Source organism: Toxotes jaculatrix, chromosome 24, assembly GCF_017976425.1.
Source record: "Toxotes jaculatrix isolate fToxJac2 chromosome 24, fToxJac2.pri, whole genome shotgun sequence".
Classification (NCBI taxonomy): Eukaryota; Metazoa; Chordata; class Actinopteri; family Toxotidae; genus Toxotes; species Toxotes jaculatrix.
The window spans coordinates 9733368-9756849 of NC_054417.1; the positions used below are offsets into that span (position 1 = coordinate 9733368).

The window sequence follows — 23482 nt, forward strand, 5'->3', positions numbered from 1 at the left end:
GAGGCAACTCTTCTGCTGGAAGCATGGGTCCTTTTGTTCCTGAGTATGTCTCACCATAGTCCAACAAATCGCACATGCTGTGCTACGGTGGGCTCGAGCCATAATGCCATAACGTGTGCTCATTGCTTCCAGTTGAATTAAGTCAGTGGTTTGGTCAGATGTAAGCTCTTCTACAAGCAACAAGAAGAAAGGAACCTCACACATGTACACAAAAACATTAAGAAAGAGACAAAAACATACTCTTAATAAATTGAAAGTCAACATTAGCCTTTGGCATTTTTTTTCTTCTAAAGGCTTAAAATGCAAACAGGAGAATCTCAGTTTCGTCTTTTTTGCGTCAAAGCAAAGAGTAAAGTAGAAAAGAAAAAGTCTATTTACACGATTCTCTCATGAGACTCGGCCTAATTTCCCAAAATCTTTGTAGCTTAAAGGCCGGGTCACACCAACACTAAAAATAGCACAATTTTGTGTCAAAATCACGACATTCCAACTAAAGTGGATTTGCTTACGTGGGCAAGGTAAATCTGTTCTTGTGTCAAGCTCCGTTTTAGTGAAACTTACCCCAAATATTACAGTAAACAGTAAGCTGCGCTGACAGTGCCAACCTTTGTGAAACCGGCCTCTGGATCTGTTAGTGTTGCTGTGTTTTGCCCAAAGACACATCATCAGCATGTATGCTCACCTAAGTAGTGGCTTGAACCCTGGTCATCTCACTAAATGACAGTCCCCAGACTCTCAGAATCACTCTGCTGATTTGTATGTGACACAGTCAAGCACTGGTCTCTCAACTGTGAATATTAGTTTCCTAGCTGAGTGACCCGGACTCAAAATTCAGTTACAGTACATATATCCAATCCTAAATTTGTCCGATTCCACCATCCACAGCTGTCCAGTCACCCAGTGTAAGTGGGCCAAAGACGGTTTTCTAATATTCTTGTTGGCGCTCTGCCCTAAATGACGACGTTTTAATTTTTTATGAATGAAGAAGAGCCTCTTCATTAAGAAATTTAGAAACCCCTGCCATGATAATCTTCCAAATACATTTTTTTCACCTTCAGGTAGCTTATTTTTTTTTGTCACTCTTCATTGAGACTTTGACTATCAATGCTTTTGAGAAACCAGGCCTGCAGCTGTAGGCTTTGAATCTTCAAGTAAAGATGTACAAAGAGACACACAAGCACACACTGCAATAGGAGAAAAAAAAAATCGCAAAGGTTTTTTAAAAAAGAGACAAAAACTAAATCATTAATGCACTTGCAGCATTAATCTCAAGAGATGTTTCTTCCACACAGAGTGGAATTAGGTACATTTTCTAAATCCATTTTTCAAATTCAAATGCATGTTGTATTGCAGTTTTTTTCATAGCATAAGCTCGGTGCATTTCAAGCCTCCTTCATAAGAATAATAAGCCTTTCAATTTGCTAAAAATGCACTACATTAGTTCAATTTAAAACCTTTCCTGGAGTAGTAGCGATGAAGTGTGCTCTCATACTTGAAGCAGTGATTGACAGATATCGGTTTTCAAGACAAAGTAGCGTCCATGGTTTTCCTTTTGAGGAGAGCGTCATGCAAACAGCAGCAGGATAGATGAGAAAGAAGCAAAGCACCTGCTTTGTTGTCGTCACGATGTCTTAAAAGCAGTTTCTTTGTGATCAAGCAGTTTTTTTTTTTAGGCCATGAAGAACAGGAAAGGGATTCTGTTGCAGCCTTGCATCCATTCAGAGTGCTTGAATTCGATAGCTGAGTATAGTTTGTTTTTGTTCTTCAAGCGCAGATATTTGTTTTTAATTTTGTGTGTATGTGTGTGTGTGTGTGTAGGGCAGAGACCTGACAACAACCCCTTTCCTTTTAGTCCACTCACTCTCCAATTAGGCTCAAACTTCCTTCCTTAGACAAACTCTCTGTCTCCAAAAAGAAAAAAGAAAAAAAGAGAGCGATTACGTTGAGGTGACAACTCCTTTGACCACTGGTTCTCTGTTCAGGTACGTGGCCCAGTAGACGAGGTTGAAGGTTCCAAAGAGGACAGGGAACACTATTCGCGACATCTTGTCGATCTTGCTGACGCTGTTGTAGGTCTTCTTGGGGTCCACCATCTTGGTCTCAGTGGTTCGGAGCTGCACCGACGTCGTGTTGGAGATTGTGGAGATGGACACGTCCTTAGTGAGGTTGGGGGTGTAGTTGACGCCCGCCGAGCAGACGTTGTTGGGCTTCTTCGACAGCACCATGGGGTCTCGTTTCTGCAGCGGGACAGATTAGACGGAGCAGTGAATCAGTTTTAAGCTACAGTTCCCGTTTGCCCTGCTATTAACAGCATTTCTGGCCTGAGACAAGCAATATGTTTCATTCTGTCTGGAAAGATTAGTGATTTTACAGAGGTAAAACATTTCTGGGAAAACACTCAGGTGAAATGTGGGCTGCTGTGTAATTGAATTTCACTCAGGTAGCAGCATGAGTCCCTCTGGTGGTCTGGCAGTTTGATTTTTATTTATGATGACTGCAGTGTGGAGGTATATGTTTAAGTGCAGCTGCTAACAGATGCATGGCACTTTTTTTTTTTGTGCATGTCTGGAAATATCAAAGTACTGAAGTGGTATCAATATCCTGATAACTCAAGATGCAGTTTATCTGGTCAGAAATAAAAACAGAGAGAAGAATCTTTCTCATAGTTTTCTGTGTGATTCGTACTTTAATTTAACGTATTTGTCATTTGGAAATGTCACTTTAATTTTAGGACTAAGGAGTGCGGAAAGGTGAGGGTGTCCCACGAGCTGTACCTTAGGGTGCTGTGCTTCCAGAGCCTTCTTCCCATCCCAGGCCCAGCTCCTTTTAGTGAAGTAGTTCACTGTGGCGAACTCGATGAGGGCAGAAAAGACGAAGGCGTAGCAGACGGCAATGAACCAGTCCATGGCTGTGGCGTAGGCCACTTTAGGGAGCGAGTTCCTGGCACTGATGCTGAGGGTGGTCATGGTCAGCACCGTGGTCACCCCTGGGTGCAAACAAAGGCCGTGGCAAGTTTAAATTGAGTTTTTACAAGCTGACTGGAAACAAGTTCGAATCTCCCCTCACTCCACAAAAGTGTGCGCTTTAATAACTCTTAACTGCCGGCTGCTGCAGTGCTGCTGCTCAGTGGACAACTGTTATGATTCTCCCTGGTGTGAATGTGCATGACAGGAATATTACACAGATAAAAAGTAAAGAAAAATGAGTAAATACGCAGCTTCACTCACCAAAGACAGTCCGTGCAGGAACTGATTCTCTGTTTAGCCAAAATGACACCTGGGACAGGATTACAGTCATGAAACAGGGCATATATGTCTGGATGACAAAATATCCAATCTTCCTCTTCAGGTAGAAGTGGGCCATCATCACTGTATACTGTCCTGAGGGGAGACAAGGAAATAAAAAGGATATAAAGTTAGACAGGGACAATAAACAAGGCGAGTGGTTAGATGTCTCCTAATAATAAAGATATCTGCTTTAAGCTGAACCACACCAGGGTAAATATTGTTTGTAGGTAGAGGGATTATTAATGTGTGATTTGACCTCCTTCCAGCACAAATGATATTGGTTTTACCACATAGGACAACATGAACATTACAGGCTGACTTTTTATGTCCAAAAACACATGTGACAGTGTTAAAAAACTGCCCTGATGATGTTCAATCACTGAATGAAACAGGCACAAAAGTGCTTCTCCCCCAGCTAATGTACCTCTCTGCCCTCCTGCTATTTCAGTAATGAAATAATCAGAGGTGTTGGAAACTGTAGAACGGAAAGCAGCGGAGGTGGAACAGTTAAAAAATGAAGCTGAGATAAAGAGAACATTTCATATTCGGTTGAACATAACGACGAAATCCATTATTAAACTGAAAAATGAGCGCAAAGCCGTATTAATTATTACGAGAACACGACAATAGATTATTATGCAGTTAATGTCTGGGATTCAACAATGGAGCGATGGCAGTTGGAGGTAAATCCAGAGACAGTGTAGGGAGAGAGAGATAGAAAGAGAGGGGACACAATATTCAGTTAAACAACTGAAGATTGCATTTGAGGCTTTAAAAAATCCTCTCGCCAGCAGCAGTTTGCAACTGCAGGCGCTGGTAAACTATGAAAAATCCAATGACTATATTCCACACACTACAGCACATGTACACAAGCTCTCTCTGCTCCCTCTCTCTCTCTCTCTCTCTCACACACACACACACATGCATACACACTCAGAGTAATACACAAGGCTTTCTCCGGGCAAAATCGGATTTTTGAACCTCCCTAATCCCTGGTTACAATCTGCATCCTGCCATCAGTGAGAGAAAGAGAGGGAGTATAGGGAGGGGAGTCGGAGGAGGAGGAGGAGGGGCGGGTGGGGTGAGGCTTCCTGTCCTGGGATCCTCACAGAGCCCTAAGCCCCGCCTACTCTGCCTTGCCAATCCAGGCGCTGACACGCACACATACACACTGAAACACACATGAAGCATGATTTCTAACTGCTGACTGCCACCACACACACATACACACACACCTCAGCACACAATCTAAGCCACGGAGAAGGACACTGCTGCTAATCACTGGTGGGATGGAGGGGGGGGGTAACCGTGTGGACATTTTCTATCATTTCCTTTTTGTTACTTTTCTGTTATTTGGCAGCTGTTTGTGGAATAATGGTCAAAGGTTCTTGATGGGACTGGTGTGCGAGGGGAAGAAGAGAATGCACTGTGGGCGTCAGCTGACAGCAGCCTGAAAAGTGAGGTGAATTTGTTTATTTTACAGAAGAGTTCCTGCTGAGGGCGAACAACCACAACACACACGACCTGTCAACATCGGCCACTGCCATGCCTCGAACAGGAGATCCCCAGCACCATTAGTTCTTGCTGCGACCCCATCACCTGGGCCCTCTGATGCCCTCATGACTCCAGGCCGTCTGGCTCATAGCTACCCCGTCTACTGCTGCTGCTGCTGCTTTCGGAAACATCCGGACACATCCGGGCGCTGCCAACCTGGGACCCTCAGGGTCACCTTTGCCCTTGATGCATGGATCCCAACAGGACTGGGGGCAGAGGAATGAGAAGGAACATGTTCCCCTGGTGGATCTTACTGCTTTTCTCCCAAGGATTTGTACATCACAACGTCCAAGGGGAACTTCCTTTTATGTCGGGGAATAACGCTGCCATGCTGGTCAACTGGTGAGTAGGAATAAAACTCTTTAACTGTTTCACTGCCTCACAAGTTAAAACAACTGATTATCCACTGGAAATTAGAATCTCTGATTATTTGCAAAAGAGTTACCTTAACTAATGAGATACAGCAAATAACATTCCAAACAATACCCTTTTTTACAAATCCTGCAAGTCCCTACAAAGAGTCGACAGGACTGTTGCTATAGTAGGACTCATCTACTTTTAGAGTCAGGGATATTTTAGGAAAGACACTTGTGTCTGAGGCAGAAGGATGAAGCCATGTCCTTAAAGATGTCAAGTCTTTAAAAAAACACTTGTGGACTTATTCCCTCCCTCGTGTCCTTAAATTGGACTGTTGTCAAAGATTATAGGTGCTAATTAAAGATTCACAACATCACAACCAATCCACTATTTTGAGCTGTGGAAGAGGCAAGGATGGCCATTGTTTTTTTCATCCAGAGCCTGGAGACAAGCTGTCACTGCTAAGACTAACAACACAGGGAAGGACAAACAATCATTAACTGACTGCTGTTCTGACTTTCAGGTTTACAAGTGCTTCATTACTTTGTCTAGACCCAATAAAAAAAAACAGGCGACTGTCAGGCTTCTTTTAATCAAGCAGGAAAACAACAGTTAACTCCAGGTGACAGCTCGCCTCTGTCTCGCCTTTTATCAGCGCAAAAGCAGATCTCCTGGCCTTCGCTCTAAATGCACCTTTAACGTCCTTAATATAAAATGTTTATCATTTCTGGGCAGCCCAGTTATGGTTGGCGTCTGAGGTAAAATATCTTCTATCTGTGAGATCTTAAGTGAGTGCTACAGATATCACATACAGGGACATACAACCAGAACAGCTGTCAGAAGTTGTTGCTAAAGTTGGCTTCAGGTTGTGATTCACACGTAGGCGCGAAAAGACAAAGGTGGAATCTGTTTTCACATCCGTGATCACACCTAAATGCAACTCCTGTCGAGTGCATCTAAGGTGGCAGTATTTTCTTTAAAGCATGTTAATGTATAAGACTGTAAGATCGAAATGCATCGTGGTTCTCCAGGCACATCTGAAAGTGTCATATTTGGTGTGTGAAAGTTATTAGCAAGAGAGTCAAAGACACACAGAAAGTAAATTAACCTACTGGACTGAATGTGACCCCTGAGCTCAAACTCATAAGCAGTCTCCACCACTGATTTGGATGTTTTCCAGACAGAAGCTTTGAGCTGCATGAATGATGATTTACTGCCTTTAGTCCCTCAGCTAAATGGAATTCTCAGATAATATTTAGCATTTTGTCGTAACAGTCCGAACTCCAGATGGCGGATTGATGAGTTAGGGCAAACAAGGCAATGCCAAGTAAACTGTCAGACATATGAACAGGTACAGAATGACCTTGGAAATTGATTAAATGTTGAAACAAATCACGGTAAACGATCAGAACAAAAACAGATCTGCTTTCACTGCAGAATAATCTTAATGAGTTTCATACAAAACTACTTGATAAAAAAAATGACATTTTACTGTTTTTTATTCAAAGGAAAGATGCACAAAATCCTGACTTTGAGCAACACTTTTGGCTCTTTCTCCATCTTTAAATCAGTGGTGCGAAGCCACACTTTCAGATTGGTTGTAGACTTTTTGCTCTGTGCTTGTGGGCATTTTATTTTTTTGACCATATATAAATGTGGTCATGTTTAGATATTCCCTGTCCCCAGTACTGTTTGTTTTATTCATAGTTACCAAAGACTGCAGCAGCCAATAGTTAAAAAAAAAAAAAAGTCAAGATTGAAGAAAACAGTTGCCAGCCAGACGCTGAGCCTTTCAGGCAGCGTTTTATTGACTGGTCGTGCAGCCCATCAACCAACGAACCATCTGACCCTCTGCTTAAACCTCTGAGTCAGTCAGCAAAGGCCAGGTTTCTGTTGTGTTGCATGAATAAAAAAACAAAAAAAAAAACAGGGGAAATCCACACTTTTAATGACTCTACTCGAAACTGGAGGGAAGTGTAATACAGTTCCGTTTTACATAAGAGTATTAAGCAGATGCCTTTCAACGCCCCCACCCCCACCAACCCCCCACGTGTCAGAGCGAGGCTGTCCAATTCCAACACACAAACAGACACACACATTTCTTCTTCTAGCTTTATGAGGACCCAAGTTAAATTATAAGCAAAACTAATTTCATAAGGTAAAGTTTGATTTTAATTATGGCTCCATCTTATCCTGTAAAACAAACCCTCCTGTCCCACCTTAACATCAGCCTTAAACCTAACTCTCAGCCAAGAGATCAGCCTGAATTAACCAGCTCGTTGTGGGCGCCGTCAAAAAGTCCTCACTCTGTACTGTTTTTATCACCATTGTGAGGACAGTTTTACTCACCAAGATAAATGTACAAGAGCAGCATAGCCACAAACACACAGATACACTCAGGGACAGCCAACCAACCAATCCCTCGCTGATCTGTGATGTCATCTTCTTATGCAAAAGCTGATGGGTGGTTGGATGGGGGGATTAACCCTAGGTCTCAGGTCTTTCTCTAGCTCTATGTGTGTGTGTGTGATTGTGTGTGTTTGTTTGTGTGTGTGTGTGCGCGCACACACACATGGGCTCATGCAGGGATAAGTGTTGTTTGACAGGGCTGTCCGGGCCTGTAGACAGCTGGTTGTGTGAGGGATAGGCTACTCTCCTCCACTAGCCTCCACTCATTGACTCTGATCTCCTGATAATGTTTCCCACATTTACTCTCCGCCTCGCACGCCCATCTCTCCTCACAGCGTTTATCTTTTCTAATCTAGAATTAGTTACATCACGTTATTTGGTATTACACTTATCGTGCGTCGCATAAAGGATGAAATTACTCATGAAAAAGAGTTTTCAAGCAGTGAAGAACAAGAGTGAAGTGAAATAAGGAGAAGTTGTCAGTGCAGTATGGAGGTGGTGGAGGATCCTGTCCGCCTGAGGTGTCTGTAGTTAATTAAAGAATGATAGGTTGTAAAAACAACAAATAGGGCCCTGTTGTGCAGCAGCTGAGTCAGCCTTTTTTAAATTAACAGGACTCAGTTGTGGCTCCATCTTTGCCTTGTAAACCCAGTGCTTGCTGGGAAAATCTGAAAATCAGTGAGATGACTGGGGTGTGATACAACCGACAGTGACCTGCGAGTGAGTCAGTGAAGCAGATCGAACAGGGAAAATCAGAGCAGTGTTTGGTATAAAAATATATTTAAAATAATTTCAAATTGAAATATCATTTGCATCCCTCAACCTGATTCCCTTTGTGCACCGGTGATTGCTTTTGAATGGACGCCACAACAGATGTATCCTAGCAACAATTTACGTATTACTGACGTCTTAACTGGACTGACAACTGGAAAATTACTAGCTTGAAACACACAAACTTAGAATCACTGCTGTCACTCAGTCCAGACAAAGAAACTATATCAGGCTTTGACTACAAAGACAATATTTGTTAGCAGGATCAATTCATTCTTGGTTTTGATGAGTTAAAAATGAGAGAAATATAAATTATGATTATAATTATTATCTTTCACCTTTAACTGACTGACTATCTCACTGCATAGGCAAATGTTCTACAGGTTTTTTTTTTGTTCAAGATTGGATGTTTCTTCATTCAGATAATTTACTTGTGCTTTTGAAATTATCAAGAGATTTCCATCCTTTGGGATTAAGTTGTACTTCTGGATTTTCATTCAAAAACGATTTTCATTCCCTTTCTTTGCTTGAATTAGTTGTAGATCTGCATTTCTTTTTTTTTTTTCCTTTTGGTATAACATGCACTCACAAACACACACACCTCTGCTTGTGTGTATGTCCTCTGTGCCAGCAGTTTGTCCAATCAGGTGGTACTGGTTGAGTCTGGAGCCGTCCTCTGCCACCACCACAGACTTTGCAGCTCCCTGAGTCCAAGTATAGACAACTTCTGACACTGGATAGGCATCTGAGAGACAGAGACAGAGAATGATTAGTTGAAATCATTTGTAAATCTAGATTTTAGTTCATTTTTTTAATATACAAACATCCAAAATGAATATTAAACACTCCCAAAACAGTTTTGTTTTCACCACAGTGGATTAGTAACATGTTACAGGTTGTTTCCACCCTGTCATCAGTCATATTATGTGTAGCTGCCCATGTTCCAGTGTGTGTGTGTGTGTTTGACTGAGTGCTGATGCTGTGTCTTTCTAGCACTTTTTGATTAGACTGCAGCTTAAGGCCAAAAAACAGATTTTTGCTGGCATGTCTGCCTGTGTGTGTGTGCCTGTGTGTGTGTGTGTGTGTTTGCGTGTGTGTGGGTGGATATCTGAGTGTATTTTTTGTTTAAACCACACTCGCGGGTCAGAGGTGAGCGCCACTGTCAGCGGGAACCAGACTGAGTCAGATTAACCATAATGATGTGCATCACACTTGTGATGAAAATCTGAGCACGAACTCCGAGGCCTCTGCTGCTGTTTCATTAATTTCTGCTGAATCCTACACAAACTCTGGTCATCGATCCGTCAGCTGCTCTGTTGTGAGGGCTGAAATATGGAAAGATGAAAATTGATACCGGCACCGAGAGAAGGATTCATCTCTCCGAATTTTTGAAAAATCGTGGCATGTTTGTGGTCTGTGTCTGTCACATAGGATCTAAGTTCAGAATTTATTCACTGTTGATTGGGATAATCGTCACCTGTTTCCAAAGCAGCCTGATCTCTATGTGTTTTAATATATTTTCAAGTAAAATTGGGATGAGAACAAGTAGGAAGCAGGCACCGAAAAGCTATTTGTGATCATGTCAACTTACATTAGCTTTGGAAAAATACTAATGAAGATCATAAAAACATGTTAGGATTTGAAAAACAGACAGGCTGAGGGGAAAATGGGAAAAGAAATTAACTGCTGAGAGGAAAAATAATGAGAGAGGAGGGCTGCGTCAGCCCACTTATGGTAGATGTTCAATTTCATTTGATATTTATTTATTATTTTTTTGTTTTGATGTTCTCTAAAGGCTACAATTTAATACTGTGGATGTAAAGTAGTGATAATTTCCTCTGCAGTGACAAGCTGCTTGTAGGAGTTTTACACTGAAGAGGATGCACAGTGAAATCTTTGCAGCAAAGTGTTGTTTCCTCGGCTGGAAATTTCTGGAGGTGTGAAGCAGGCAATTATGTACATTAAATATCTATGAACAGAGCACAGGAGAAGCCAAAGCTGCGATGAAATATTTAAATGTTTACTACTTATTTGGACTGCCACAAACACTAATTAAACCCTTGGCTTAGAATTGTGTAACAGGGTTGCCATTTTTTTTTTATTTCTGGCCATCAGATAACATCTTAACTTGAGTATTTCTGTTCTGGGCGCTCACTTGGCAGGTGGATGCTGGTGTACAACATATGTAGTGTTTAAATTTGGTCGCTGTGAGGCCAAAGGCCGGGACCTTAATGGGAGGGTAGATAGATTGGAGTAAGGGATTATTGAATTTGATTACGCGGAGGAAGAGCTAAAGACTTTGGCAGGCGAGACACAGTACCTGTGCCAACTTTTCAACAGTTCACACTTAATGCTTTGCTGCTCCTGCCTTGTGTACGAGGCAGAAGAGGCAGCTACAATGGAGCCAAACTCGTCACTTACTGTACAGCAGCTCTTCACACTCTGAGCGGATGCAGATTTTCTCAATATGTGGTGAAAGCTGGACAATCAAGGCTGTGGAACGTTTCTGTTGAGTACAGTCTTGTTTGAGTCCTCCCTTATCCTGAAGGTTGATTCATGTTCAGGTGATGGAGGTCGCACAAGTCATTCAGACATTTGTACCTTAGAATATGAAAGGCTCCAAGAAGGAGAGCAGCCATCGGGTGATTCACTTAAATATGTTCCAGCAGGATCATTGTTGGTTGAGGGCAAGACAGGCTGAGCGATGACTCATTGGACCATAGTTTATTGTTTTCCTGTTGCTCAGGGGACCAGGTTTTCTGTACCTCACATTATCTGCTTCTTTCACAAGCACTTTCTATACACCCACCTTGCATGAACACAAGCTTTTTTTTTTTTTTTTTTTTTTTGCCACAGAGCTGGTGATGATGGTAATCATGTGGTAATTTCTGAGAAAGTAATTTTCTTTAGTAACTGTTCTTCTCTTTGTGTGAGCTGGTTCCAACCTGTGGCCTTTTACTGAGGCAGATTTTATGTGATTGTCATAGTTGTCATGGTTTTCCACACTGTTAATGGCAGAGTTTTACAGCTTTCGCGTGTGATGCACAAACAACCACATTTAGTTTGTTGGTATATAGTGTATATTTCAGAATTGTATGGCTGAAGACCAGCGGCTAAATTAGGATAAGGGTACTGTAGGCCAGAATAACGGATTAGTTGCCCTTATCCTGGCAACTTCTGTGCAACATGCTACCTTAATAAAAATACTGATTTAAAATTACACCAAGTCTCTCGGTCCTATGAAGCCAAACAAATGTTTTTGGTAAAAATATAGTCTGTTTTGGCGTCTGTTTTACCAAATAAAAAATGATCAGGCCTCTGAAAGCAAAATAGAGCAATTAACCAAGCCAAAGCACAGTCTGGTTTGGTAATCTTCAAGCTGCTGTCACACATACTGCCCTCTGTCACAGAGACTAGTCAGCTAAAGGAAGACAGCTAAATCAAGTTAAAGCTAGCTGCTATCTTTAAATATAAATAAAAATGCAAAGACACCAAGTAAAACAGACTTGGTGGATGAAGGAGGATGAATTAAGCCTATTTTTCATTACATTACATGTCATATCCTTTCCATGATTTAGGGGTGGCCCTGTGAGGTCAAAGGTTAAACCAGGAGGAGGTCAGACAGAGAGGTCAGTTAGTCTCAGAGCTTCAGGAAGAACAGTGAAGGCACACTAGGACGCTTCACCTTGTATGTCAAAATGCAGCGTTGCCATTAACACATTATTCCCATTATACACTTATACCTTTCACCTGTGGGGCACTGCACCGGGGCGATTAGGTTAGAGTTTGGCAGAGAAGGCCCAGCAGCTCCTTACACCGTAATTGGATTGCAGTCAAAAGTGCTGCTCTTACATAGTGAGTGTGGGTGGACTGCGTCTCACAGAAATCTGGGGATAAGAGCCTCATCCTTTTAGCCCAAGAGACTCCCAAGGTGTGGCATTTGGCCAGATCAGTCTTTAAATACCCACGGGGCCACTCAGGTTTCTATACGTGTCCTCACTAGTAGGACACAGAGACAGGCTGTCCTGTTAAGAAGGCATTGGGGAAAGCCCTTCTGATCATTGGCCTAATTAAATGTTGGGGAACATGTTGTAATCTCCTCATCTGTTCTCTCTACCTCTTCCCAAGTTTTTCATGGTTGTTGCAAGGGAGGAACATGAAGTCAAGCATGTTACTGTCCTCCTGGGACATACAGTCTGGGTACAGTTTAGCTATTCCCTGAGAAAAATCCTTTGGCTAACTAGTTCCAGTGACACTGCGTGGTTCTCTCAGTCATTGTTCCTGTGTATCTTGAACTTGCGTTAAAGTCTAACTTTTGAGAGAAGAAATAAGTGGTGGCATCAGTGGCTGCTGTTCAGTAAATGTTGTACAGTCTTTGCTTTAAAAGTGAACTTGACAATAATGCATTTGATGTAAGGGAAGCAAACTCAGCAATCCAGATAATGACTGTCTGCAAAAGAGGCACTGCATTAATCACCCACTGCTGGACAAAATAATCTGTTATTGTTCTCTAAATAGAGATTAAACTTTTGTGTGACTTATTGCATTGGAGGGAAAACTACTACTGTACAGTGCATCACAAAAGCTGGGATTAGAATATAGTAAAGAATAAAAGAAATATAAGAATAGATTTTACTTACAGCTGCCAAACTTGAGAGGGCAGGCGTGTGCGTCCATGGGGAAATCCTCCAGCTGCATGGGGCATTCTGCTGAAATGGTCAGCCTGAGACAAAACATACAATTTATCCATTAACCATCTAATATGGTCTTTGAATTTAATTATTAACACATTCAGTTTATGTTAGTATCTTCTTTTGAATTTAGTCTCTTTTTCACTGATGATTCAGCCTTTAAACATTTAAGTGAGACTGCAAACCTCTTATTCACTGCACTGTACAATTAGAGGAACAGCTACAAGTGCTGGATCACTAAAATTACAGGGTGCCAAAAACAATTAGAAGGAAGCCTGTGATTTTACTGTATTTACAGTCATAACTGCGAAAAGAAAAGAATATAAAGTATAAAGAGAGCGATGTGGGAGGTGATTTTAATAATACAGTATGGTCAGAGCAGTTCCAAGTGTTAGTGTGGTATTATTAAAGGGTCACAGGTTTCTCAATTTCTAATGAGCAATTTGCAAAAGTTATAGTCAGTCACCTGCAGTTATAAATGTTAATAAATTATGGCTTCTACAGTGTACGAAGCATGCAGACGTAAATGTTGGATGGCCCAGATTTCCTGCAGCCCTTTTCCAACCCAAATGACTGAAGCATTAGTAAATACTTTTAGAACCATTAATCAAGCCATTAATTACAGTTTAAAAATGGTGCCATATCAGAAAGTGGCGCCTTGATATATACTTTTTCTCATAACAGTAAAATTATGGTACAGTTTCATGTATAACATGTGCAAGTGCTGTGTTTCTGTCTCTCAGAAACACTGGTATTACAGTGGCAACACTACCACCTGGTGGTCACACAGTTGCTGTGTTAATCATCCCTCTATAAAGAGGAGGGAAACCACAATGTTTTCCCAAATGAACCTTTGGACACGCTCCCATGTTTGTCCTTTTTCAGTTAGTCCTGGCCAATCATAATATCAAACCTCTTTCTCCTAATGAACCCATCTGGATTGCGAAGGACTTGAGATTCAGTATATCCTTTGCTTCATTTGAGTTAATTTAATCAGATGTCAGCCTGTTCGAAACATTCACCAACACAGTACAAGCTTTTCAGATTTATTTAAGATGTTTTTTTTTAGTCACCGTGATGTTACCTCTCAGTGCCCTAAAAGAGCCGCAGTATTAAGTAGCTCAGGCATACAAATCAAGCATACACAGATCATAATTATTCTTTCTTTTTTTTTTTTTTTTTAGCTATCTGCCCTAGATTGAATCAAATCCCTCTGGATATTCTTGCTCCTTGTGTGATGATAAATAGTAGTACAGTGATATGATGATAAGGATTCACTGAACTTAATGGACTGCATTAAGGAAAATTATGTGGTGTGGAAACCAGTGCAGCAAAACATACATTTATTACGTTAAAGGTTTGTCTTCAGTAGGCTTTTGTTTTCTGCTTTAACCACCCAGGCATACGAACAACCCCAACATAGCTCCAGAACAAGGTGAATGACTTTTAGATTATACTTTTAATGACAACTGTGCCACCAAGATCAGGCAAAATCCTCTTGGGACATGTTTTTTTCTTTATGCTCCAGAACCTCCTGCATGTACAGTTATATATCTTAGGCAGGAGGTTTCCCAATTATATCATGAAGGTGAATGAAGCATAACAAAGTGGGATAAGACCCTACAGAGACGACTGTTTTGGGGCTCAGCTTGCTTTCCACATCGGTGCAGGATTATCCAATTGCATTATTGTGTCGAAAACAGCTGAAGGATTTTGTACGGAGGACAAGAAAGAGTGTCTTTGGGATAAATAAATGAGAACATGGCTGCTGGCTGTTACACCATGTTCTAATTATTTATGTGGCCTTGCCCCATTAGGAGGAATGCCTGTTAAGATAGCTGCTTTTAATTTGGGGTGCATTCTGATCCTGTCGCAGTTCTAATTTAAACATTGAGCTAAAATAGCAGATTAGAATAATTCCCATGATTCTGTTCTCCTATAGCCGGTATGGGCTGATTGGAAAGCTGCACATCACAGGGATAAAAGCCCAGTAACAGACCAGCATACAGGCTTCACACCGATGGGAGATCTGGAGTTTCCAATTCGCCTGACCTTGCAGAAAAGTCGAGAACTTGGACAACACAACAAAACTGAAACGGCTGAGTCTTGTGTCCAGGAGCTTTATGCTGTATTAATCACTGAGCTACCATCTGTCCTTTCACACTAACAAGCACCCTTTTTTTTTAAATCTCCCAGCTTGTATTACATACAGTCAGTTTCACAGGAGTTGTTTTTATGTGGTAAATCCAATGAGTGACAAAAAACTAAAAACTGATCTGTTAGTGTTAAATATATAATATAATATGATTAATCAGTAACCCATGTATGCATTAGTAAACAGGCCTATAGGGCACAGACCCAAGGCCCCCAGCAGCAGGGAATCAATGTATGGATTATACAATTAATAAATAACTGAACAAATAATAAATAATAAATCAGTTAATTTAAGTCTTTGGCTAAAATCAGCACTCATGCACTGTGAATCGATGAGCTTCCTAACAACTGTCTCCTGACTTCCAAACGTTATAACTAACATTACTGTCTACGGCAAGTAAGCAAAAATATTCAGGATGTTTGTAAAGGAAGTTTCTTTATACCTGCAGCTTCCTGTTATAATCCATGGTACAGTAACATTACCCTATGTCAAAGGCAGAAGCTCACCAGTCTTGAGGAAACACTAGGAACATGAATGAGATTGGCAGCCCAGCTGTGCCTAATGATAATGGTGTGTAATGCATTCACTGTGTGGTGATATAAAGGTTTGCACCAGCTGATAAAGCTGTATATGTTGCAGCCTATCTGGTATCCGGCTGTAATGGGCTGCCATCGAGGCTGGATGCATTAAGATTGCATAGTGTTGTGAATAAGGGAATTTTATGAATTATCCATGGAGACAAATGCAAAGACATTTGCTCTGTAAAACCACCCGCTCGTCCTCAGAGTAATGGTTTTCAAATGTGTCAGCGCCACAATCACATTTAGGCAGAGAGAGAAGAGCGAGGAGCTGTCATTGACACCCATACATGATGGGAGAGAGTATGTGGCTGCGTGATAGTGGATGTTACATCTGTAATGTGCACTGAGATGTTTCTTACATGGCAGTATGTCTGCGTTATATGTGTGGGTTGGGCCCTTTGCATGTTGCACACACTGACAGTGTACTCATGCGTGGTCTGGGTGGATCCCATGGGCATGTGAACCTGTGGTGTGTACATGGCTGTTGTTAGATAGGAGAAAATGTGTTTGTGACAATGAGTGTCTCTATTCTGCTGTGTGTGTGTTTTGCAGTACCAGGGGTGGCATGTACCTTTGCTTTTAAAGCAGTTGCTTATTAATTTGATTTAATGAAACATTTCAGAAGTTCAGTTTGGGGTTTCAGGCTTAAAACTTCTACACTACTGTCAAAGTTCACAGTAATTAAAATGCAGCACTAAAGTACGTCCAGTAAAGTTTCTGTATTTGAGATTTTTTCTTTTTTTTTTTTTAGCAATTTTCATTATTATTTTTACAAATACACCAGTATGGTGTCGAAAAAGGTCAACAAGGGTTTAAAGCATCATTGACGGCTTAATGTAAAACACAGACTTTCACGACTGCACATATTTTCCTTTTAGTGTAAAGAATAAAGTAATGGAAATGGGCATAAAGAGAAACCACTGCTGTTGAGTTAGCTGTAACCTGCAAGTACCCTGATGGCCTCTGTGTATGTGTGTGTGTGTGTGTGTGTGTGTGTGTGTGTGTGTGTGTGTCAGTGTGTGTTTATGCAGTGAATAACATCAGTGTTGCCTGTGGTTAAGCTCTGCTGGTAATGACAAGCACAGAACTGTAACAATCAGACGATTAAAAGCAACCTACTGCTGCTTCATTCCTACTGAGGCAGGGACTCTGAAGCCATTTTTAGATTGTGGACACACAATCACTCACACACACGTATGTAAATACACACTCATATATACATCTTTGCATTCAGATATAAATGCATGTACGCATAGATTTCCATAAAATTACACATATGGAAATGAACACACACGCACGTTCACGCAATCCCTCACTTGTAAATCCCTGGGGTCAAAGTTCAGTGTCACCACAACTGATTAACATGCTTGACACTCGCTGTTTGTGTTCATGTGTGTGTCTTGTGCATTTGACAAAGAGGTGACTATAAATACGGTCTTCTTTGTATATATGTCAGGACGGATAATCCGCCCTCCATCGAGCATTATTCTGCCTGTGGGTGGGGCTGGTATCAGATAGAGTGCTCTCATCCGTGATACAGTCTTAAGTCCTGCAGCGATAGGAACTCCTGAGGATAAGCACAGAATTATTCTAATTCTCTGGTCCAAAGGTCACTGTCAGTCCTGGTACAATAATGTTTCTCAGTTTTCTATTGTTCTGTCCTCGTTGTTGAAGCAGAGCTTGTTCAGTGTTTTTGTTTAAATACTGGTGGTTTAGTTTATAGTGATCACCATCTGTAGTTCACTGTTGGCTTATTTTGATCATCTTTTTTTTTTTTTTTTTTTTTTTTTTATTTACCACTACATTGCTGCCAAAAACTACAGTTCACAACGAGGGTGCTTTTCATAATTGATGATCTCCCTCTGCAATGGTTCTAAAAATCGTATATTTAAAGAGACATGTTGCTGGTATTTATAATTAAAAATGTCTGCGTATTAGAAAACAATAATCAGAGTAGGTGTACGTATAAAATAAAAATGCAAAAATTCAATGAAAGGTTATATTTACTAATTCCCTTGCTCTTACTGTAAAATGGACTTTCCTGGGATAAATCTGATGCCTCTGATTGGCCACTGGGTGTCACCATTTCCCTGCAGTCTGACTCACATACAGGAGGTTTCTATCCCTGTGTTTTTCAGAGCTGTATTGTTTTATGTTGGCCTTGCTGCCTGATTTCTTCATTGTCGTGCTCCCTTACAAACCTTTAACTCACTATCTCTCAATAAAAGTCGTAGGACACATAAATGGGAGGTGTCCTCAGTACACTTAAGAGTTTGGAGACTCAAAACTAGCTTAAAAACACTGGCCCTGAACCTCAGCATTGCGCAAAGAGTCTTTTCTAAGGCTAGGAATGAACGTTAATTCAGTTTCTAAATCACCTTTGGACAACAAAGGAGTTTATAATTAAGTTTCCTGTGAAGCAAAGCACTTACCCATAGTTAATTATTCAGGGCAAAAGAATACACACGTTACTGTGAAGAAATCATGCCAGAGGACAAACAACATCTGTGTTTCGACCTACCTCATGGTGTAAAGCAAAGTGCCGTCATCCTTCAGCCTCAGCAGCTTGTTGGGCGTGGTCATGTTATGAGCAATAGACTTCTTGCCGTTAAGGAAGAAGGTATCTGGGGTCCAGATGTTGCTGGCCAGCAGGTTGTTTAACGGCAGCATCTCCATGGGCCCTTTGAAGCACAGACGCTCGTCCTTCCAGCTCTGACGGAAGAAGACGTCTATGGTGTATTCCTGAGACACGCAGCCAAACACAGGTTGAGGTTTTAGAAAATAGGAGCAGCAGCGTGTTGCATATTTTGCCCAGAAATAGTAGTGAGAGCTAACTTTTTGGACCTAGAATCCATGTAATGTGATACCAGTCAACTTCACACTGCTCTCATGTTTACCAATCTGACTGCCCTGTGATCAGTTTATACCAAAAGATGCTGAAGGGCAAAAATATTCCTCAGGCTGGAGTTTTCACTGCGTTTTAAGATACGGTTGTCTGTTTCACTCTGGAGAACATCACTCCCTGTGGTGTTTCTTCAACCAAAACAAGAATTTAAAGTTATATAGGCTCTCACTTTCTGTTTCTAGCCTCTGCTGCAGCATCTTAGATTCAAAAGATTGGCATATTTTTTCACAAAATTCTTTTCTAATGGAGCTTTAAAGGCTTATTTAGGTTGCAAAGAGAATAAGTGAAAGAAAAGCTAATTTAATTTCTTTACAGTCGACTGCCAATCAGCACAAAATGGTCAAAACATGCTTACTATTGCAGTATTTCTTTTTCTTTATGCTTTCATAAGTTGACAGAGATTTAACAGATATGGTGATCAAAGACTGCGGTGTAGAAATCCATCAGAACTTTGCTCGTGTGTGAAATATCGACTCGCTTCAATCTCAAAACCAAAAAACAAATGAGCGAGAAACAAATGCAATACTCCATCCCACAGAATAATGATGCTGTTAGCAGACTGACATATATATGCTTTCATGGACCGCAGAGCCATTCAAGGCTGTTGCCACATTTCATTAATCAGTCATGCTCCTCTGTCAATACCTTTTTTCAAGTCAGTTATAGGAAAGTGGCAAGTTTGATCACTGCTGTGTCAAAGTGTGCCAGGGACATTTCAGGGTGTAATAGAAGATTAAATGAGAAAGGACAGTTAATGCCATTTTGCCATCCAGGTGGAACCTTATAGTTCATAAGAGAGTGGATTAATAAGGAGATGAATCACTTGGAACAAGTTGGAGTGGCTCAGCCACACTGCATTAAATCTTAAAAGTTTAGGTAATCTACATTCAATTCATTTACAATTAGCAAAAAAGATCCGGTCTTCAAAGACACAACTAGGACGTGAGTGGATTTCCAAGGGAGCAGCAGGAACAGCAGTACCAGTCTCATGAAATGTAAATATATGTTTTCAGTCTAAAAATACTGACAGTAGCCTGGATGGGCTTTGGAGACGTGTGTGTGTGTGTGTGTGTGTGTGTGTGTGTGTGTGTGTGTGTGTTTGTCCAGCTTAGTCAATCTGTGTCTGTGTATCTTTGGGGTTTGCTGCAGATGAACTCACCATCTCGGTGTCAGACACGGGGCCAAAGCTGGTGACAAAAATATTCGTCTTGATCTCTGTGACATTCTCTGTTGAAAGAACACGGTTGAAAATGTATGAGCTGTGTGCAGGTCAAGGAAAGGCAGTGAGAAGCATTGTAATCTTAGCTAATTTCACCTGGACCAATATGGCACTGAAATCAGGTTCTAAAAATAAAATTCTAAAATAAATATTAGACATCCACAAGTTTGTGTCTACCCCAGATATTTGGGCCGTTCTTCTGTGATACACAGCTACATAAAACTAACAATTATTTTCATAATCAATCAGTTGTTTAGTCTATAAAATATCAGAAAACAGAGTAAAACGTCCACAGCAATTCTCTAGTGCCCAAGGTAATGTCTTCAAAAGTCTTGTTTTATCCCCAAGCAATCTAAAACCTAAATATATTCAATTTGCAATGATATAAGACAGGAAAAGCAGCAAATAGAAATTAGTTGATAAACTAACTGACCGATTGTTACAGCTCTAGTTTCAGAGGCTTTTACACTTTGACAAATATGATGTTCTGAGGAAAATACTGGTGGCTTATAATGTTGTGGCATAGAAACGACCAAATTTAAAGATAATAGGAATATTTTGAGCAATAAAACCAGTGTTCACTCTCAGTGATGTTATTATAAAAACCCACATTGTGTTTCCAGGAACAGAACAAAGCAGTGCTTTTCTCAGTATTCTGTACATTTCCATGAATTTCTCTCACGACGCATTTCTTCTGAAGATGATGTGAAAAAAAGGTGGCACCTTATTTCTGTCACTTGTACCAGTGTAGCCCACAAAATCTCCTCTATGCATATAAATTTGGTCCCGGCGAGCTGGGATTGGCCGTGCTGTGGAGAGCAGCTTGTTGAATGCTGAATGAAGGCCTGAATGTTTTTCTGGTATGTATTTATAGGCCCTCTTGTCAAGGGTAGCAACCGTTACCAGGATGTGAGAGCAGGCTTTTGCCATGACACATCAGGCATTCGGCATGAAAAAGCCTTGTTTTTACCTATTATGGGACAAGTGCTGCACATACATGGGAAACAAAGTGAAATGAGAACCAGTGTGATGAGGATGGAATAAAGCAAATAAGTGGAATAAATGCAGTAAGTGCCACACCGAGTCAGGGATGGCGTAAATGAAAAATGAAAAGCTTTCATTTCAATAGCCTCTTAGGAAAAAAAAAAAATTCTCCATCTTTGAATGGCAGTTAGTCTGCTGTCAAGGTTATCTCCTGTTGCCAGGGTGAGAGGCGTGAATAAAACACCACAGTAACCTGAATACAGGCAGTGCTGGAGATGGCTTGATTGATTTACTCTCCCTCTACCATGGCCATGGTTTACAAGAAAGGGCTGCATGTATTCGTGATCCCGCGGAAAGAACACAGCATCTGACAACAACGTGTGTTTGTTCACCTTAGCTGACATGAGCGCAAATTCCACATCTGCTCACACAGTTTGTGCGCCTGTATCTGCTTGTCTCCCAGCGTTTTTCCATGAATCAGTGCATGAAATCGCAGCGGGAAACGGGGGGCCTCTCATAGCAGGGTTCGGGTTAGCGGGTTAGGTTAGCACGCCGGGAGGCTCGACTGTGGCATTATGATATTAGAATGTAAAATTACTGTCGTGTTTTCAAATAACGCGGCTCTGAGCGTTGAATTTGCAATGCTAAAACGAGAAATGAGAAATGAAAGTGTCCCCAGCAAACCTCCGAGCCCCGGCCGGAGCCTGTTGTCATAACCGTCGAGGAGCCCGTCCAGGATCCTGGTGAAAACTGTGCTGTCGTTGGCGGCCGTCTCCTTCTGAGCCTCTGAGGAGGACAGGCAGAGGCTAGGAGAGAGGAGAGGAAGGAAATGAGGAGAAACATCGTCCTGGCACAAGTTAAACTGCAGGACGTCAAACATGACATGGTTATTGTGATTAATTAGCTTGCTGCATTAAGGACAGGCTTGTTGTGATTAATTATTGAACATAAGTGCTGCTTACAACTACCAGTAGAGATAATTAAGGCTTTGACATGTGATCCAAATAGAAACAAACGAGTTTTCCCTCAAAATGTGTCAAGAAACTAAGCATTGTGTTGTGAGGATGAGCACATTCATTGTGGTTAAGAACACTGTGCTCAGGCACAGGAAGTACCAGAGACAGAGAGAGACAAGCACAGAGGTTACCAGCTGCATTCGAACATGTTATCTAAAAGCCATTGATCTAGTCTGATGAGAGTGGACTATTCCACTGATTTACTGACAGCGTTGCCAAAGATCTTTCTTTGCTTTTCTTGAGTGCAAGACGGCCACTTAAGCAGCGCTGTAGCAGAGTGCAGCTCGGATGCGCGATCAATCACAGCGCGGAGAGCAGAGCTGGCAGGAATCCTCAGCATAAAACACATGAAAATCCAAGAGTTTCATTTACTGAATTGCAGATGGAGCAATCAAAAACTGTGACACTGCTGCTGACTGCAACTGGAAACTTATGATGGAATATGATTAAATCAGTCACAACTTTAAGACATTTTCCTTTTGTAATAGGACTACCAGTGCAATGATATGTAGTTTAAGTAGCTTTATTTAGTGGATACATAGCATTCCTCTTGACAATGTAAGATTAGTTTACCTATTTTGGCATCCACACAGCATCAGGAGGGAAAGGACGAGCCTCGCCATGACTGAAATTCTGCTCACTTTGTTGTCCAGAGCTGTCGCACACATCCACATAGAGAAAAAAGACAGAAAAGAAGAAGAAATTTGCATCACAGAATATCATAGCCACAGAAACTCCTGTACCCGGCTGCATACACAGGCAGGCTATTACAGGAATCACTAAATCAAGCGGTGGGACAGTCCCTGCTCAATGAGGCTGCAGTCTGCAACTCTTAAACATCCAGAACATCTACATCACAGTGTCCGCAAACATAAGAGAGGCTGCTGTATCACAGAGAAAACACATATAAATAAGGTAAATGTTTTCTGCAGTCTGATCCCCTTTGTGTAAAGCTTCCACTGCGTTTGAATCCATTACAATTCACGCGGGCCACCCCCCAACCCCAGCCCTCTTCCCCTCCTCCTCTCCTCCACCATCACCTTTTTCTACTCTCTCCATCACCAAAAACACGAAACTGATCCTCATCCCCATTCCTATGAGCCATGCTGTGCCTAATCATACAGAAAGGGGGGGTACCTGAATGCAGATCCATCACCACCAAGGTCTTTTTTTTTTTTTGGCTTTTTTCTTCTTCCCCCAAACAGCAACCGGAGGCACGGGGGGTCTCTGTCGGCGGTGCTGAAGCTGTGCGATCACGGGTTCAGTCACCTAATCCCCGGGCTTGTCGGTTGTCTCCCCTCCTTCTTCTCTTTAGCTTCTCCACCATGGGCTGCTTCTGCCCTCTCTCTCTCTCTCTCTCTCTCTCTCTCTCTCTCTCTCTCTCTCTCTCTCAATTAGCGGTCCCCCATCAGGCGCTGTTGTAGTAGTCTGTCTGGTCTTCTCCTCCTATAGGCTACACCGTCTTCCTCCTTCAGTGCCTGCTGCACCGCGTCTCCTGCATCGCTTAGAGAAGTGTTGCAGCAGCAGCAGCATCAGCAGCAGCATCACACTCG

At 41.6% G+C, this 23482-nt stretch overlaps 2 protein-coding genes across 3 annotated transcripts in view; one reads left to right on the top strand and one right to left on the bottom strand.

Annotated features, from left to right (window-relative positions):
• The window catches only part of LOC121177979 (gamma-aminobutyric acid receptor subunit beta-3-like), a 58109-nt gene that overhangs the window by 2622 nt on the left and 32005 nt on the right, over positions 1-23482 (top strand). Inside the window, exon 2 of one of the 2 annotated variants that reach the window (XM_041032436.1) lies at positions 5058-5183. In XM_041032436.1, coding sequence (XP_040888370.1) covers positions 5058-5183 — 126 coding nt within the window. Of the gene's footprint in view, positions 1-5031; positions 5184-23482 lie in introns of those variants that run through there. The other variant, XM_041032435.1, reaches the window with a different exon arrangement.
• Positions 1938-23082, bottom strand: LOC121177980 (gamma-aminobutyric acid receptor subunit alpha-5-like). The gene is made up of 10 exons (XM_041032438.1): positions 23067-23082; positions 22503-22584; positions 21598-21719; positions 19870-19937; positions 18327-18547; positions 13019-13101; positions 8980-9123; positions 3228-3380; positions 2775-2986; positions 1938-2237 (listed from the first exon to the last, which is right to left on the bottom strand). The coding sequence occupies exons 1-10, from the start codon at positions 23080-23082 to the stop codon at positions 1938-1940; spliced, it is 1401 nt and encodes a 466-aa protein (XP_040888372.1).

Excerpts from the sequence above, each read along its gene's own strand:
- LOC121177980 (XM_041032438.1), bottom strand. Across the intron at positions 3,381-8,979 it reads GGACATACACACAAGCAGAG|GACAGTATACAGTGATGATG; the intron begins GTGTGTGTGTTT and ends GTCTCCCCTCAG. Across the intron at positions 2,238-2,774 it reads TGGAAGCACAGCACCCTAAG|AAACGAGACCCCATGGTGCT; the intron begins GTACAGCTCGTG and ends GTCCCGCTGCAG.